At 47.9% G+C, this 16,125-nt stretch overlaps 4 protein-coding genes across 4 annotated transcripts; 2 read left to right on the top strand and 2 right to left on the bottom strand.

Annotated features, from left to right (window-relative positions):
• Nucleotides 1-90: 90 nt before the first annotated feature.
• On the top strand, nt 91-5,095 carry SERLADRAFT_418038 (uncharacterized protein; the record flags this gene model as incomplete). Its single annotated transcript, XM_007323028.1, has 9 exons — nt 91-246; nt 304-379; nt 440-522; nt 576-596; nt 652-717; nt 770-927; nt 981-1,048; nt 1,583-1,598; nt 1,677-5,095. The coding sequence occupies 4 exons, from the start codon at nt 810-812 to the stop codon at nt 4,349-4,351; spliced, it is 2,877 nt and encodes a 958-aa protein (XP_007323090.1).
• On the bottom strand, nt 5,062-6,742 carry SERLADRAFT_477818 (uncharacterized protein; the record flags this gene model as incomplete). The annotated part of the gene is made up of 6 exons (XM_007323027.1): nt 5,062-5,122; nt 5,181-5,435; nt 5,484-5,609; nt 5,671-5,705; nt 5,782-6,571; nt 6,619-6,742. Coding segments are annotated over 5 exons (711 nt in total), but the record flags the coding sequence as incomplete, so codon positions are not given.
• Nucleotides 6,743-10,502: 3,760 nt separating this feature from the next.
• SERLADRAFT_442475 (glycoside hydrolase family 3 protein) lies at nt 10,503-12,607 on the bottom strand (the record flags this gene model as incomplete). Its single annotated transcript, XM_007323026.1, has 8 exons — nt 10,503-11,716; nt 11,776-11,796; nt 11,859-12,010; nt 12,073-12,124; nt 12,177-12,275; nt 12,358-12,389; nt 12,445-12,518; nt 12,566-12,607. 8 exons carry the CDS (start codon nt 12,605-12,607, stop codon nt 10,503-10,505), a joined length of 1,686 nt encoding a protein of 561 aa, XP_007323088.1.
• Nucleotides 12,608-12,775: 168 nt separating this feature from the next.
• On the top strand, nt 12,776-14,620 carry SERLADRAFT_477808 (uncharacterized protein; the record flags this gene model as incomplete). The annotated part of the gene is made up of 4 exons (XM_007323025.1): nt 12,776-12,803; nt 12,874-12,914; nt 12,978-13,927; nt 13,983-14,620. The coding sequence occupies 3 exons, from the start codon at nt 12,882-12,884 to the stop codon at nt 14,446-14,448; spliced, it is 1,449 nt and encodes a 482-aa protein (XP_007323087.1).
• Nucleotides 14,621-16,125: the final 1,505 nt, after the last annotated feature.

The following is a 16,125-nucleotide window of genomic DNA, read 5'->3' as shown; positions in this document are numbered from 1 at the left end:
CGGTCTTGAATGAATATGGTGCTATGTTATGACTGAGTAAGTTATGTCTGTGGCGCGTCGAGGGAAGGCTCCCACGGTCGGAGATTGAAAGCGATTGCAAGATTGCAGGATTTTTTTCGCTTGTTAGATCTGCGAACCATCTCTTTCTTATCCTCCTCCATCCTTTTTCCCTAGACTTTCTGCTTTTCCTTTATTATCTTGTCCATCATGTCCGACGATGAATCCCACCACCAGACCTTTGAGCAGGTAACTCTCTCGACACCAGTCTACAAACATTAGTATTCATCTGATCATTATTTCTAGGCAAGTGCGGGCGCGTCCCTCACTTTCCCCATGCAATGCTCTGCTCTCCGTAAAAACGGACATGTCGTTATAAAAAGTCTGTCATTTATGCTATACATTTACTCTATGTTTTAAACATACTTATGTATGATCTCAGGCCGTCCTTGCAAGATCGTCGAAATGTCTACTTCGAAGACCGGCAAGCATGGTCACGCAAAAGTCCATCTTGTTGCTATCGATGTGCGTTACCGTTATCTTTCATCCTGACCCTCCTCATGACTCCATCAATCCAGATCTTCACTGGTAAAAAAATGGTACAAGTCCTGCGCTCTCTTGGTGTTCTTCTCGCTCACGTGCATGGTCCTGTAGGAAGATATCTGTCCCTCTACCCACAACATGGACGTCCCCAACGTGTCGCGTAATGAATACCAGCTCGTGAGTTCCTCATGTTGATTTCGAGTATGGGCGCTTGCTTACGTTAACGAAGGTGAACGTCGATGAGGGCTTCCTCAATCTGATGTCCCAGGATGGGAACCCGAAGGATGATGTCAAGGTCCCGGAGGGTGACCTTGGTAAGCAAATCGAGACTGATTTCGAGGATGGAAAGGATCTCTTGGTTACTATTATTTCTGCCATGGGAGAAGAACAGGTACCTATCCTCCTGTGTCGACTTAGCTGAAATAATACTCACAATCATGCAGGCCATTTCCGTCAAGGAAGCCCCCAAGGGTTCTTAAACAGGAAACAACATATTTTCTATGTCCATGTACGGTTGTCGTACTACCTTCATGTCCCCTCGACACACTCATTCATTCTTGTCTCGCAGATCTTCTTTCGGCCTTGTTCTGTTGTAATATCTCTCCATCGTCTCCCTAACCCTTTTTCTCAAACCTCCTGTCCATGCATGTACTCGTTCAAGGCTCAAGGTAGCCTTGTTCATGTCCTGAATGTACACCCTTGACGAAGACGTTGAAATTTGCATAACTTGTCAGAATAATGTATGTATTGATGGTTTTGGACGATAGAGTGAAGTCATCCTGTTGTGTTACACCGTATACCGTATTTGCATTCTGATGTCCTTTGTCTTTCACCGCTCTTGTTGAGTATCTACCCAATGTTTGAATGGAGTCTGTCTTAATAGGTTTTCTTTTTCATTGGTTGGTCTATGTGGACCATGGTTAGGGTCTCATAATATACCGCGTTTACCATGAGCTCGGCAAGTTTAAGCTTGTCCTTTAACTACCACAAAGGCATGCATTTTGCACTATCGCCATAGCCCAATACCATATTCACATTGCAGAATTTGCCAGTGGAAAGTATGTAACCTCTGATTTCTTTCAGTATGCACTGCGCACCTAGGCTTGGTGTGACATGTCACTTATTGACGGTTACAGACATGCCATCGACACAAGAGCTTGTCCGTTCTCTGGACGACTTTTCCGACGTTGTTTCCTGGATTAACAATACGCTTACCACCACTGAAGAGTCCCAACCTGACAGCAAAGCCGCGTTTGGTTTGACTGAGCTGGACCAGCATGTCACATCTCTCCTTGCCGCCTTTGAAATTGCTGCTCAGGATGCATCCACTCAGATTGAGCATATCATCGACGACGTCTCTCGGGGTGCACCTCGTTTGACATATGATCTTCACTTCATGCGAGACAACGCGCTTTCACTCCAAGGCGACCTGACAAAAGTACAGTCCAAATCCAAAAACTCGATTCCCGAAGCTACCGCGTCTGCCCTTGATCGTTTGCAGCATCTGGACACCATAAAGACGAGGATGGAAGCTGCCCGGGAAGTTCTGCGAGAGGCGGAAAGCTGGAGCACGCTAGAATCTGAAGTGACGTCTCTTCTTACAGAGACAAACTACGAAAAGGCGGCGGAGAGGCTCAACGAGGCTAATAGGAGCATGGTCGTCTTCCAGAACACCTCCGAATACGAGTCTCGCCAGACTCTGATGATTAGCCTACAGAACCAACTCGAGGCATCCCTCAGCTCTGCATTGGTCGCGGCGATCAACTCGCAGGATTTGGTCATCTGCCGCAGCTTCTTCTCCATCTTCTCCAATATTCAGCGTGAGTCCGAGTTCAGGAATTACTACAATGGTTCGCGTAGAACGCCTCTCGTATCGATGTGGCAGAGTGCAGAACTGGCTGACTGTGACTCAAGGTTATCTTCCCAGTCTGGGCAGACGTTTAATGCATTCTTGCCATCGTTTTTCGCGAGCTTTCTTTCTGTGCTTGACGCTGAACGCACTTCGATACCGTCCATCTTCCCCGATCCTCCTACCACCTTATCTACTCTTATAACATCTACCTTATCCGCCCTTCAGCCTACATTCTCACAACGTCTGGCTTCCTTGTTCAGCCAGTATCGTGCCTCTGCCCTCAAAGAAATTATTCTCTTATACAAAGCTACTGAAGAATTCGGAGCGAGTGCTCAAAAGATTATGGAGAAAATCCAACTTTCCAATGTCGTATCTTCGCCATTGTCCATGGAGAGTGGCAGCGGTCCGGACAGTCTTGCACCCTCAAAGTCACATTCTAGACGACGATCTATGCGCATGTCGATGTCGTTCCGGTCCAATCCCCGTCTTACATCAGGAAGTAGCTCGATTTCGCTCAAACAACAACAAGCAGCTCTTGTCGATGTCTTTGACTGGGATCAGGTGCTATTTCAACCTTTCCTCGACCTTCAGGTTGACTATGCATCTCTCGAGCGGCGTTTGCTAGACGAAGAATATAGCCAGATTGCACTGGATGACACCAAGGCGACGCTCAGTGATAGGGCGAGATTGCTGAGGGAGAGATCGGTGGATGCCTTCAGTACTGCGGAAGCCAGTCTCACTCGTTGCATGACATTTACCCATGGATATGGGGTCGTGGGACTCGTACAAGCTTTAGATCATTTCTTCAAGGCTTTCGTCGATAGCTGGACCTTGGATGTAAGAAACGATCGGTCTGCACTGTCCTCCTCCACCTCCACTATAGCATCATCATCATCCGACGAAGACCTTTCCGACCTCGACTATACTGCACAAGATTGGTCAGATATTCAAGTATCCCTCCATCTTCTCACATCTGCACGCGCTGTCCTCGAACGATTGACGGTGTTTGAGGGAAAGCTGAAATCAAGTCTAATTCAAGTAGCAACCGCCTTTCGTTTGGCAAGAGAAAGTGATAGTGGGCTTTATATTCCCGGGACAACGCACGGAGAAGGACTGCTGCTAGCTCAGTCCACCCTAAACTCCGCAGAATTACAGGAGCTTTTAAAGGTTGTTGAAGCAGACGGCACCACTCGTAACGCACCTTCTGTAAATTCCAGTCCATTGCTTGTGGATAGCCGCGCTGCAATAGCCTCTTTCGCCAAGGTCTGTCAAAGCTCGTTGCAAGAAACTATCCTTTCTCCGCTACGCAAACATCTCGCACTTTATGCCTCTTCTCCTCTATGGTCTGCTGCTGGCGATCCCAAGTTGAAGCGGGTGGGCACAGGAGGCGTCAATGATCTCCAAGTCCCCGTGTTTTCATTGTCTCCCAGCGACGTCGTGCAACGTGTTGCCGAGGGCTTGCTCAATCTACCAAGACTATTTGAAGTGTATGCGGAAGACGATGCACTTGCTTTCTCTCTCTCGACACTTCCTTACATCGATGCCGAGTTTTTGAAAATGCTCTCTGAGCAGCAGTCACCCAGTGCTGAGTCGATGAATCAGGGGCATATTCGCCGTGGCTCGCTTTCGATGCCCATAAAGCCGTCGCCGTTGAGTGCTGAGGCTGTTTCGTCCGCGTGGCTATCTTCTCTAGGCCACTCAATTCTTTCACATCTTACAACGAATGTGCTCCCAAGAATACGTACGTTGACGGTTGCTGGAGCAGCCCAATTGGCGTCAGACCTAGGATATCTCTCCAATATTGTCCACGCACTCAATGTTGAGTTTGAAGAGCTCGAACGCTGGAAGGAGTATGTGAATATGGGCGATGAGGAAGGGAGAGCGGTAGCTTCGGAAAGGCTTCCTGGAGATCAGATTCTATCGCAGGTCGCAAAGATTAGGGGATGGACTACATCGTAAAGGGTCTACGTTCTTAAGTTACTAATAGCTTCACATCGATGAATGTACTTCCAAGAAATAATTAGATTGCTGATTGCCTTGGAGAGAATAATTACAGTAAAGGAAAAACCCCAGAACAAATATGCACTAGATGAAAGATATTTTACAGGCATGCAATTACTACCGAGCGTATGGATGGAAACTATGCTGACCACGGTTCGACATTCGAGCTGGCCCCGGGCCAGTGTTCATCGCCATTCTGGCGAAATTTGGGTTTATGGCACCACCCCCCATACCCCCCATACCCCCCATACCCTGCCTCATTCGCATACCCATATTGTTCATACCCATAGCAGCACCTCCACCTGCACCCATTGCTCCAGGAACCATTCCCATAGCTCCCATCGGTCCTCCCATACCCATTCGCATGCCTCCCATAGGGTTCATCATACCCATTGGGTTCATGGCACCCATCATGTTCATGCCTCCCATGCCATTCATCTGATTGAAGTTGTTCATCCCCATCCCCATCCCCATTCCCATGGGGTTCATCATACCCATGTTGGGCATACCACCTCCGCCCATCATCGGCATCTGCCCCATCATACGTTGATAGAGCATGTTGGTCCCTGGATTAGATTGTTGCTGTTGTTGCTGTTGCTGGGGAACAAAGGGCATGTTGGGCGTCGTTGGCGTCCTTGATTCTCTGTCGTTGAAATAGGGTTCCCGGCCAGTATTAGCACTTCGTGCTTGATCTCTTTGGCTCCGAGGTTGAGCCATTTTGACCTCGATCTAGTAAATTATGGTAAATAAAGTGTGCATGAGCGCATTATCATGACCGATCAGTTACCTGCTTGTCGTCGAGCATCAGTCCAAGTTTGCCGACGAACTGATCAGCGTTGTTCGAGTCTTCAAATGTCACGAAACCAAAACCCTTGGAACGACCGGACTCGCGGTCTATCATGACGGTGGCATCGACCACCTTCCCAAATGCAGAAAAGAATTCTCGCATAGACTCAGCATTGGTGGTAGGTGCAAGTCCACCGACAAAGTATCGAGTGTTTCTCAGATGCTCTTCCCTCGGTATAGCACGTTTCGGATCAATCTGCGGACAGGTAAGATAGGAATAGGGTCCTTGATAGGGGAGACTTACGGCTTTTCCATCCAAGTAATGCTCCCGTATCATCACAGCATTTACAGACTCTGGATCGTCGAAGGTGAGGAAGGCAAATCCTCGAGACCTACCATCCGGATCGCGCATGATTGTACAAGCATCCACCTTTGCACCTCAACGTTTTAACACGCGTAACAAAAAGGGACTGTGATGGCTTGATAATCACCTTGCCAAACTCTGAGAAATATTTTCTCAAGCCTTCTGCTCAGTGCGAGGTCACCGAAAGACAGAGATGAGTTAGCGAAAAAGGTCATTGGATTTTATATGTAAGGTATACCATCTGTAGTGTCCCAATTAAGGCCTCCAACGAACATTTTGCTATCCAATAGGACCGTAGGATAAGAACCAGTAGCAAATGTAGGCATGAGATGAAAATGGCGACGAGGCGAGGGTAGTCCAGAAATTCGACGTAAAACATTAGTTTCCAAAGTTAAGAGAGATACGAGGTCAAGCGAGTAAGAGGTAATAGCGAGCAAGTAGAGTGACTGTAGGCTGGTAGCAGGGTGCAGCATAGTACCGTAACTGATCTACTGCTCAAAGCCACTTTATGTGCGGTATAAACTAGAACAGTAAGTGACACGACACAGCAGGACATCCTTCTCCCCACACAACGGACAATAATAACGACGACCCAGACGCCACACTAGGGATCATACGAAGAAACCGAAGAACTCACCCTTCGTCCTTCATCTCTGACGGCCGGATCGGTCTGTCAGCGTTTCCAGCAGAGTTTGAGCCCTCGTGCGTGGCTATAGCAGAAGGGCCAGCGTTCGAGTTTGCATTGTGTAGATCTGACCGTTGCTGTCGTTCCTGGCTTGGTGTCTGTTGATAAGCTGAAAACTGTCGAGCGACTTGCGCCGAGTAAGATAATGCTGCAGCATCTGAGGTTTGGGGTTTAGCAGGCAACGAGGCTGCACCTGTTGCGTCTTGCTTGGACGAGCCATTCGCTTCTGTAGCTGACTCTGGGACTGTTTCTGATTCATCGTCCAAGGAATCTAGCTTTTCCAATGCTTGGAATTCATCGTCCAGACGGACAATAAACTCGTTGTCGTCGTCACCATACAGGTCTGGTGGAATGAGCTGGAATACGTGGTTATTGAATTCGCATTCTCACCTCCATATAGGTCAGAATCACTATTCTCTTTCGCGGTCGACATCGTGAGTATGGTAAGAAGACAAGACCGCTGCCAATGCTGTTAGTTTTCGTGCTGCAGCCAAGAGCGCTACAGACAAGGTTCAAATTCAATATAGATGGCGGTGCCCAGCGGAGAATGCACAAGCAAACAACAACCATTTTGACAGCCAATTTTCTGTTTGCTAAAAGCGCACAAGGTCCCTCACATGGCCTCACATTTTGTACAGGCATGCATGAACATGGTATTCGATTTGTGTTTGCACATAAGAGAGCATGCAATGACATAAATATGGAATGTAACCAGTGGCGGAGTGTGGAAGAAAAAAATACTACAAACTACAACATACTGTGGTACGGCGCAAACGCCTGAGAGATCCTCTAGAGCAACAACAAGACCTGGAAAAATCAACAACTAATGTACACCGTTTACCAGAACGCTGACTCTGCCATCTTTGAGGCGCTGCGCAGTGCGTTCAGCTGCAGCATCATACACGTAGTGCACATGGTGGTTCCAAGGGGCAGCGGACCCGTCTTCCGAGTCTGAATCGACCACTGTATCTCGACGATAAGGTTCCTGTTGGGGTTCGTACGGGAAGCCGCTAGGATCGAATGTATCTGTTTATTGAAACAAATAGCTTATTCAGTAAACATATATGCAGCGTACGTAAGTAACCGTACCTTCAAGTTGCTCAATAACCTTGCGCTTTCCAAGTGCCTTCGCACTTGGCCTTATAGGTGTCTTTACGTCATCTTCCTCTTCCTCTTCCAGTGGGTAGTACTCGTCGTGGATTTGCAGCCGCTCCAAACCAATAACGTAGTCGCCCTTGTCGCTGTCTGAGGAGTTCTTCCTCGAAGGACGAGAGGACACACGCTCTGGGGAAGGTGTGCGCGATTGCACAGACGCCTGGGCTGGAGAACGAGGTCCATGTGGCGCAGGAGGCGGAGGGGCCAACAGCTGCGTAGGAGTACCAAGTTGAGGGATAGGTGGAGAGTTAGCGTAGCCGTGAGATGGCACCGTAGACAACTTGGGAGAGAGATTAGGTGGTAGACGTGGCAATGGATGGCCCTGAGAAGGATAAATCGAAGGTAAGTCGAAGCGTTCAGGCGAGGCTGGGGGGGATGGCGGCGATGGTGACGGGGTTCGAGACGAGCCTCCGTACGACGAATGAGACTGCTGTTGGATGAGATAATCTCCGTTAAGTAACTGGTGTTGTTGCTGAATGAAGTAATTAAGTATTCATATCCTCTATTCAGCATAGTAAAAAATTAGACTAACCCTTCTATCAAGTCTGACTTCTCTTCTACTTCTCTCTTCGGCTACCCTTTCGAAAGCAATTCTTTCTAGGTCATCGTAAACTCTTAACGCTTCAAGTAGAGATTCATTTGCCGCCAATAAAGCTGCCAGAAGATCCTCTTCAACAGTCGACTCCACCGGCGAGTCATCAGAATTGGGGGATGGCAAAGCTCCCAGCGCAGGTGGCGTACGCGTTCGACCGTGAGTAAGTTGACTCCTCTCTGCACGAGACCGTTCTGCTCCTGCACTTGCCCAGGGAACTTGTGCATGAATAAGTTCTTGTGAAGCCCGACATTTTACATAAAATTCCTGAAAATCGAGATATTGGTTACTACAGTTACGATCTTCGATAGGATTGAGTACTTGGACACTTACACGGATGAGGTCTTTTTCAAGATCTTCAGGCCTCGCAAACGCGAGAGCTTCGGAAAGTAGGTTGGCATTACCCTGGCCAATTTTGCATTCCTGGAACAACCGCCGTATATCTTCCTCCAGCGGTATAATCTTGTGCTTCAAACGGGGTGATCTACGCCTTTGTGGCATTGTCTATTAAAACGCGTTAGTTCTGTCGTTACATGTGGCTGATATGTACATACAAGCGATCGCTCTAGAATGGGAGGTGAGACAACAACATCTTGCGGGTATACCGGAGCTTCAATCGAATATTGAGAAGAAGGTCGCATTATGGGTGGACTGAACATCGCGTCTTCGGTATCGAATGGAATGCCCTCATCTGGTTTATCAGCGGGTTTAAGCCTGCGCCATAAATGTCGAAATCCATCCTTGTCACGATCTTTTCCTCCTGTTCAAGAGATCAGCACACTGGAAATGAGATAGAACAAGAGATCATACTGGAGGAACTTATGAAGGCAGCTGCAGCAAGTACTTCCATGAGGCGCTCTCGCACGACAGGCGCGGTTCGCGAGGACGACAGAACGTCTTCAAGGGTATCTACAAATTTTCGAGATGATATTTGATACAGAAACATGTCCGATGCATTTCGAAGCATGATAGCCCATAGCTGTATCACCATCAGCATCGCATCACATCGAGTGCAAGGTTATGGGGACTCACTCGGGCAGCAGAGAGCTGAGCAGATGGTTCTGCATATCTAGATAAAAAAAGGTCATACGAGGCACTCTTCGCTTCATTTATAATTAAACATACTTGAATTCTCTCCGAAGTGCTTTTACAGCTTCTCTGGCATTGGATTCGTTAGCCGATGCTCTATCGCATACTTCGAGTACAAGAGACCAGTCTTCGGACGATGTGGCAGTGAGATAACCTTAGTGAAAAAGCATTAGTCCTTACCGCACAAGCGAGCGATATCGGCTTAGATCGCCACACGCACCTATCATTCTGGTGAGTTCTGCAGGGCTGCCTTCGTCTTCACGGATGCGATCTTTCTCGCGGTCTCTATCCTTCTCCTTCTCTCTCTCCTTTTCCCTTTCCTTCTCTCTGTCCCACAGCACACCACGATCCCAGAAACCCTTTTTCTCCTTCTTCTCCTTTTCCATTTTCATCGGGACGTCGAGATGGTGGCTGTCCTCTGACTGGTCTGGTGGGTGGAGCATTGTCTCAGGGTGGGGTTCAAGCGCTCTGAGTATGCCCAGTGCAGCGACACCTGTAGGAGCCGGAGGAGATTTTTTGCGAGCTGTTTCTCGCTCTGGTCGTTGGGTGCGACCGCCATAGGTTGAAGTATTGTTTGATGCAATGCTGAATGGCGAAGAAGAGCGGGGTGCGATGGGGCCAGAGGCAGGCATCGGGGGAGACGCACCTGGGGGAAGGGAGGCAAGAGAGGAGGAGCGAGAGGGCATGAGAAGCGGTGGAGGTTGTGGCTGCTGGTGGGGATACGAAGTGGGCACGTGCTGGGGATTGGATGGGTCGTCGTAGGTTGCGACTACTTCCCAGTGATCGTCTGTAGATGAACGAGTAAACGGTCGGGGTGCGTCGCGAGCACGAGCTGGATGGGGCTGATGCACCGCTGTTGGCTGATGATGGCCATATTGCGAAGATGTCTCCTGCATGTCAACAACAACACAAGCTGATTTCATACGGACAGCCCACAGGCAAACCGAAAAGACGCACGTCTATGCCCGCTACAAGATCTCTGTTACTACTGACGGGAGTGACCTTGGTCGGCTTTGGTTTGTCTCGCCCAAAGAACTTCTTCATGTTGGCAATGACACCTGCTGATATGCCTGTAGGGAATATGCTGCAGTATGCAACGGACGCTGGACCAAGAAAGCAGAAAAGATGCAGGTCAGAGTGCGTATTCGAGGCTGTGTTCAAGGGATACTTTCTGCCACAGCCAGCGCCACGTGCCTATCAAGGAACACCAAAAACAGCCATTAGCGCCAGCCGCGGCAGCATGTAATAAAATAAAATAAAAACATGGCAGACTCTCATTTCACTCATACATTCATCTACAGCAAGCATTGCACCATGTCTTCATGGGCGGTAAGATAAGTACATGAATGTGTTTCACACACAACAAACCAGGCTGTACTACGCTCATTGCCGCCGTCTCTGCGCTCAAGCACTGCAATCCACAGGGTCATTTCTGTCTCTAGCGTTTGAGCACGTCTCCTCCCAAGACTGGAACCCTCCCCTTGGCTTCTTTTTCTCCGAATATCACTGCCGTCGCTGCCTCGAGAGCTGCAGGCGTGTACTCAAATGTCGCAAGGTATGCCATTTTGATATCCTCATCCTTCATGAGATCGTATGGCGCGCAGGTTGCCAACAGGACAGCTGGGACAAAGGGCAATACATTTTCGCGAAGCTTACGAAGATAGTCAAGCTGCCACCGAGAACGGTCAGCGTTGCGCGTCGCGAAGATGACAGCTGAGATTCCGGGAAGTACGGTGGCAACTTCCGGAGGTAGTTCACCCGAAGACGCTGCAAGTGAGGAATAGACAATATGCTGGGAAGATTTTCTGCGAGCGATGGACTGGGCAAATGCAAGGAAATGGGGTCCTGCGGTATTCCTCACTTGGCCGGTGCTGTTGCGCAGCACTCCCTCCGCATCATCCACCGCTTTATTCAGACTTTCCATCTCTGGGGTAAATAGCAGGATATCGCCGTCAAGCCCCAGGATTTGGGGGACGGGGCCGCGGATGAGCGCGACGGATGCCGAATAGGAACTCGAGCTAAGTTCCGCATTCTCGATCGTTAAGGCCGCTAGTGTTTGTTCATCGAATTCTTGGTTTAACACGTGGTCCCAAGTCCCAGCAAACTCGCTCTTCAACGCCGAAATCCTATCTTCACTAACTTTCAATGAGTCGAGTGAAAGAGTGCCATTCGCCACGGCTTGGTACGCCTCTTCAACCGCTCCTCGCTGACGTTCCATAGTGTGACAGATCATTACGACATCCGCACCTGCCTGCAGGCTCATCACCGCTCCTTTCTGCGACCCATATTTCTCTGCCACAGCGTCCATTTCCAGGCAATCTGTTACGATAACACCCGTGTAGCCCATTTCATCTCTCAACAAATCCGTCGTTATTGCTTTTGACAATGAACAAGGAGTGTCGTCACCAGTCACTAGAGGCAGTGCCATATGACCTGTCATCACAGTGGCTATGTTATCTGCTACCAGTGCGCGGAAAGGCGCTAACTCCGTCTTCAGGATGTCAGCCTTGGACTTCTTTATGACGGGAAGCGCCAAATGGGAATCAACGTGAGTGTCACCGTGGCCAGGAAAGTGCTTAGCAGACGGTGCGACTCCCGCGGATGTCAAACCGCGACTAACAGCCTTCGCATATTGTCCAACCTCTTCCGGATCTGATTGGAGCTAAATATCAATTTTTTTTTTACCATGATGAACAAAAGAAATCTCGCACCATCGCCGAATGATCGGACTCCTGTAGATTTTGCGCATTAACTTTTAAACGGTAGCTGTTTATGTTCTCTGCTCAGGGCTTACCTATGACGGGATTACGAGGGTCAGAATTGACATCTGCGACCGGACTATATGCCCAGTTTATCCCTGCCAAATGCATTTCTCGACCCGAAGCAGCGGAACATTTCTCAGCAATAGATGGGGAGCCCGTCGCGGCGAGGGCCATAGCTCCAGGACTATCAAGGCCAGAGACAATCAGGATGATCGGGCTAAACGATGCAAGGCCGAAGTGACTTACAATTGGGTACCGGCAACATATTTTGCGGTGGAGCTGAAAGCGGATACGAGACCTATAAATGACAGTCAAATTGCGATCAATTACCCAGCATATGCAAGTCAAACCGTTTTCCTGGTCAATTCCAATCATCAGTGGAGTTGACTGACCCGAGTCTTTTGCGAGTTGCTGGAGCTGCTGGACTAGCCCGTGTACTTGTTTGACGCCTAATGGAGCATATATTTTGATGAACAAAATCCTGGGATTAGCGGCTGTATCGTGATGTCACCTTCAAAAAACAGAACTTACTTTGCACATTTCGTTTCATTAATATGATGTTTCTATGGTGTCACCCGGTCATTTGAGTAACATTGTATATGAGTTCGGCCCACTCACCCTACATGATAATCGCGTATCAGGATTTTGACATCCTCGCTCAGTTCATGCCCATGAAACCCAAAGACAAAGTGCTAGAGGTCCTTTGAGTGCCATTCGCATTCAATGTAATGATATTTACCTGGCCGATTCTACGCTTTATCTCTTCTGTTAGCTCTGGCATTTCTTGAAAGTAACAATAATGCGGATGGGATTCGATGTCAGAGTCAGACCCCTGTAAGTTATGACTTCAGGTGATGCGCGGAGTTGTGAACTGATTCCGGGCCGAGTGAGCCGGGTGGCACGGCTTTACGCTTGAAATGATTCAGCTTGTTCTTTATCGCGAGGACCCGGCCGGTGAGTCTTCTAGTTACCAGCAAGTAAGTTAGTTCAAGTTGATCTGTTTCGCTTCACATTTGGTACTGATTTATTTTTATCATCAATCTTTAGCACATGCCATGGATAAGGCTACGAGTCGAGGAGAACCAGAAGTGAGCATCGAACAGCTTTATTAACCAAAGTTTCGAGTCATGGTCGCTCATTCTACGAGTTAGGAACAACGCAGAGTAAAAAGGCCACGTCTTAATGGCCCAGATGGGTTTGAAAAAGCAGCGAAGCCGCCGTCCAAGCCCTCAGGACGTGCCAAAGCGTTTATATCTGCATTTGAGACGAACGCTCTGCCCAAGGCAGCAGCAGCAGCTCGACGGCCAGTACCTCCTTCCACAAGTACTTTTGAAGATGTAGTGCCTGGTGATGTGACATCAAAAAACCCGGGAAACCATCAAAAGCTTGGTCGACACCCCAAACCGCCGGTTTCGTTTCATCGCCCGAACCAAATCAAGAGTACTTTTGCAGACTTAGATGCGCCTACTAGTGGTGCGACGTCTTCGGCGTCAAAAGACATAGAGAAACATCGCCAACCTAGTTTGCGCTCCAAGCCGAAATTCCTACTTCATCCTCCTCGCGTGCAACCGCCTCTTCGTAATAATGGTGAAAAGCAGGGTACGGGTAGTTCGATTCTCGCTCTTGTTCCACAAGTGGCCAAATTTGGAGCAGCAGGTAGTGTAGAGGGATCCCAATCAAAACCACGTCCTGTAGTCGCTGTTGCAGATGAAGCTGAGAGTTCAAGACGGAAGACGACGATATCAATATTTCAGCCAAACTTCAATCTACCCCCTCCAACCACGAAAGAAAAACACCCCCTTAAACCGCCTTCTATGCCTAACATACCCACCGACAAGCCTGTCATCCCACTCAAAGCTCTCGTTGCCCCTGAAAGGCCTGTGGCTCCAGCGTCACCACAGAAAAACATGAAGACTATACTCACAACCAAGGTCGCCCAAGTGACTGATCCGACCAAGGAAGGTGGAAATGCGGAGCTTCTGTCTATTTTCCTTCAGCAACATGGCCATACCTATACATCATCTGTTGACCGTGAGTTGCTGAGAGGCGTTGGCATTAGCCCAAGCAAAAAGTCCCGTGCGAAGGGTTCGAAATTTGTCGAGTCAGTCCTTTTTCAAACTCTACGGTGTAATATTTATTTATCGTGTACGCGACAGGGGCGGCTTGGCTCAGCAAGCGGATTACATATTTTCATTATCTAAAACTAGCCAAACTCTTTGGAAGCGGAAGAAAGAACAGGAGAATGAGTTGAATAAGAGAGTTGTCTCTGATTTTCGCCTGTCGATCATGAAGCTTCTTCACCAGGGGCATACACCAGGTCGACCAGGCGTTCTTCCACTGCTTGCATTGTGCCGCTTGACTTGTCGAAAGAACACTACCAACGACTTGGTGGATACGACGTACATCGTTTCGTTCTCCACTCTCGGGAACGACCACGCTGTCAGAGACTTTGAACCGGGCCGGGAGGTATACATATGGCCACCATGGCATACAATCATACTTTCCTCTTCGATGAAAAGTGACCTATCTTCTGAAATTGAGAGGGATTTTTCCTCTGTAGACTCCCCACGTAGTATGCTGGTTTGTACGAGATATTGGATTACTTCGAAGCAAGGTGATTGATGATGGTCTATGAATCTGTTTCGATATTTGTGTGTGTAATGTCTGTATTTTTGGTTGGATTCGTTGATGTATTTTTTGGTAGCTATTATCTTGTCGATTAGCACGCACCCTGCAGTGTACTTATTCTTATTCTTACCAACGGTGTATTGTATGTGACCGTTTAGTGACATCGTACCATGTTACCATCGTGTCACTTAGTATCGCGGCGTTTTGACATCAAGTTCGATAGCCCCCCTCCCATTTCACAGATACACAGATACTCCAAACTTTCTCAATGCCAAAAAATCAGAACAAGAGGAAGGCTGATAACGAAGAATACAGCGAAGAGGAAGAGGAAGAAATACCTTCTCAACATTCTGCAAGCTCAGACGATCATGCTAACGATGAGTATGCTTCATCTAAATTGTCAGGCAATGCGCGTCCTAAGGAGTCCTTAGGTTGTTTGCTGCTGCTGCGCAGGAGTTCAAAGGTACGACCTATTATATTAAGCATATGTTATTATTCGAGTTAATTTATGCGCACAGCGACCTGGGAGAAGCAGATGAAAGCTAGAGAAACCAAGGCTCTTCAAAGCACCCAAGATGAGCTTAATAAATGCGTTTGTCAAATCTGAAGGATATTTTCTCTCTCCTTACATATCCTCGTTTTAGCTGAAATCAAGGCAACGCGAGGTCGAGGGGATCATAGAGAGCATGTTCGTAAACTGATTATTCCTTGCTATGACGCATATGTCCATATATTCAAAACTCACACTATTTGATAAAAGCGACGCATTATACGACGATTTCCTGTTGAATTACGCGGTGCTGGAAGATAAGAAAAGGAAGATCGTAGATGAGATTGTGCAGAAGCAGCAAACACTCCTTGTCCGGATATTTTCCACTATATCTTCTGCGATAAACTGTGCTGAATGATTTATCTTGTAGACTCTTTCTATTCAAAGACATCAAATTTGTATTGGGCTGGGGCAAGACGTGGAAGAGGGCCAGTTGACTGGGATAGCAAAATATCACCAAGCAGATCGAGGTGAAGCGAGACAGATTATTATGCGCGTTATTCACAAACCATTGGCCTTTAACACCCTCCAGATTATGAGTTTGCTGCTAATTCACTAATGCAGCCTGAGTGTACTAGTTGAAGATCCTGATGGGACTGGAGTCAGATATCGTTGTGTATGCTTTACCCTCATATTCCTGGTTTGTTTTATTGTAACGGTAGGTGTAAAACTGGACCTTGAATTCCTCTCACTTGTAACATCGTGCAACGTTAACCCTAATGTTTTTATATTGACGCGTCGCGTGCTGAACGTAACGAACACGATCACATGATGTGACTGGTTGTGTTTTAGTGTCACATATAGGAGCTCCGTCACAACACGGCTATCATTCAAGTTTCATTTGCTTCTCGTGTTTGACCATCTAGTGCTAATATCTAGGTAAAACATGGGCGTTGCTGGCTTATGGGATGTAAGGTATCTGTCAATCTTGAGATATGCAAAGCTGATATTTCTTCGACGACAGGTGCTTCGTCCTGCCGGAAAGGTTCGATCCTTGACACACCTTGCTGTAACTGAGGGTTTCGAATTAAATCCAGACGGCAAACGCGGATTTCGTATTGGAATCGATGCAAGTATATGGTTCTTTCACGCTGCTTATGGAAAGGAGGGCGAAAACCCAG

The sequence above is a fragment of the Serpula lacrymans genome, assembly GCF_000218685.1.
Source record: "Serpula lacrymans var. lacrymans S7.9 unplaced genomic scaffold SERLAscaffold_14, whole genome shotgun sequence".
Classification (NCBI taxonomy): Eukaryota; Fungi; Basidiomycota; class Agaricomycetes; order Boletales; family Serpulaceae; genus Serpula; species Serpula lacrymans.
The sequence above is the reverse complement of the archived record's forward strand: the minus strand, read 5'-3'. Positions and strand labels throughout refer to the sequence as shown.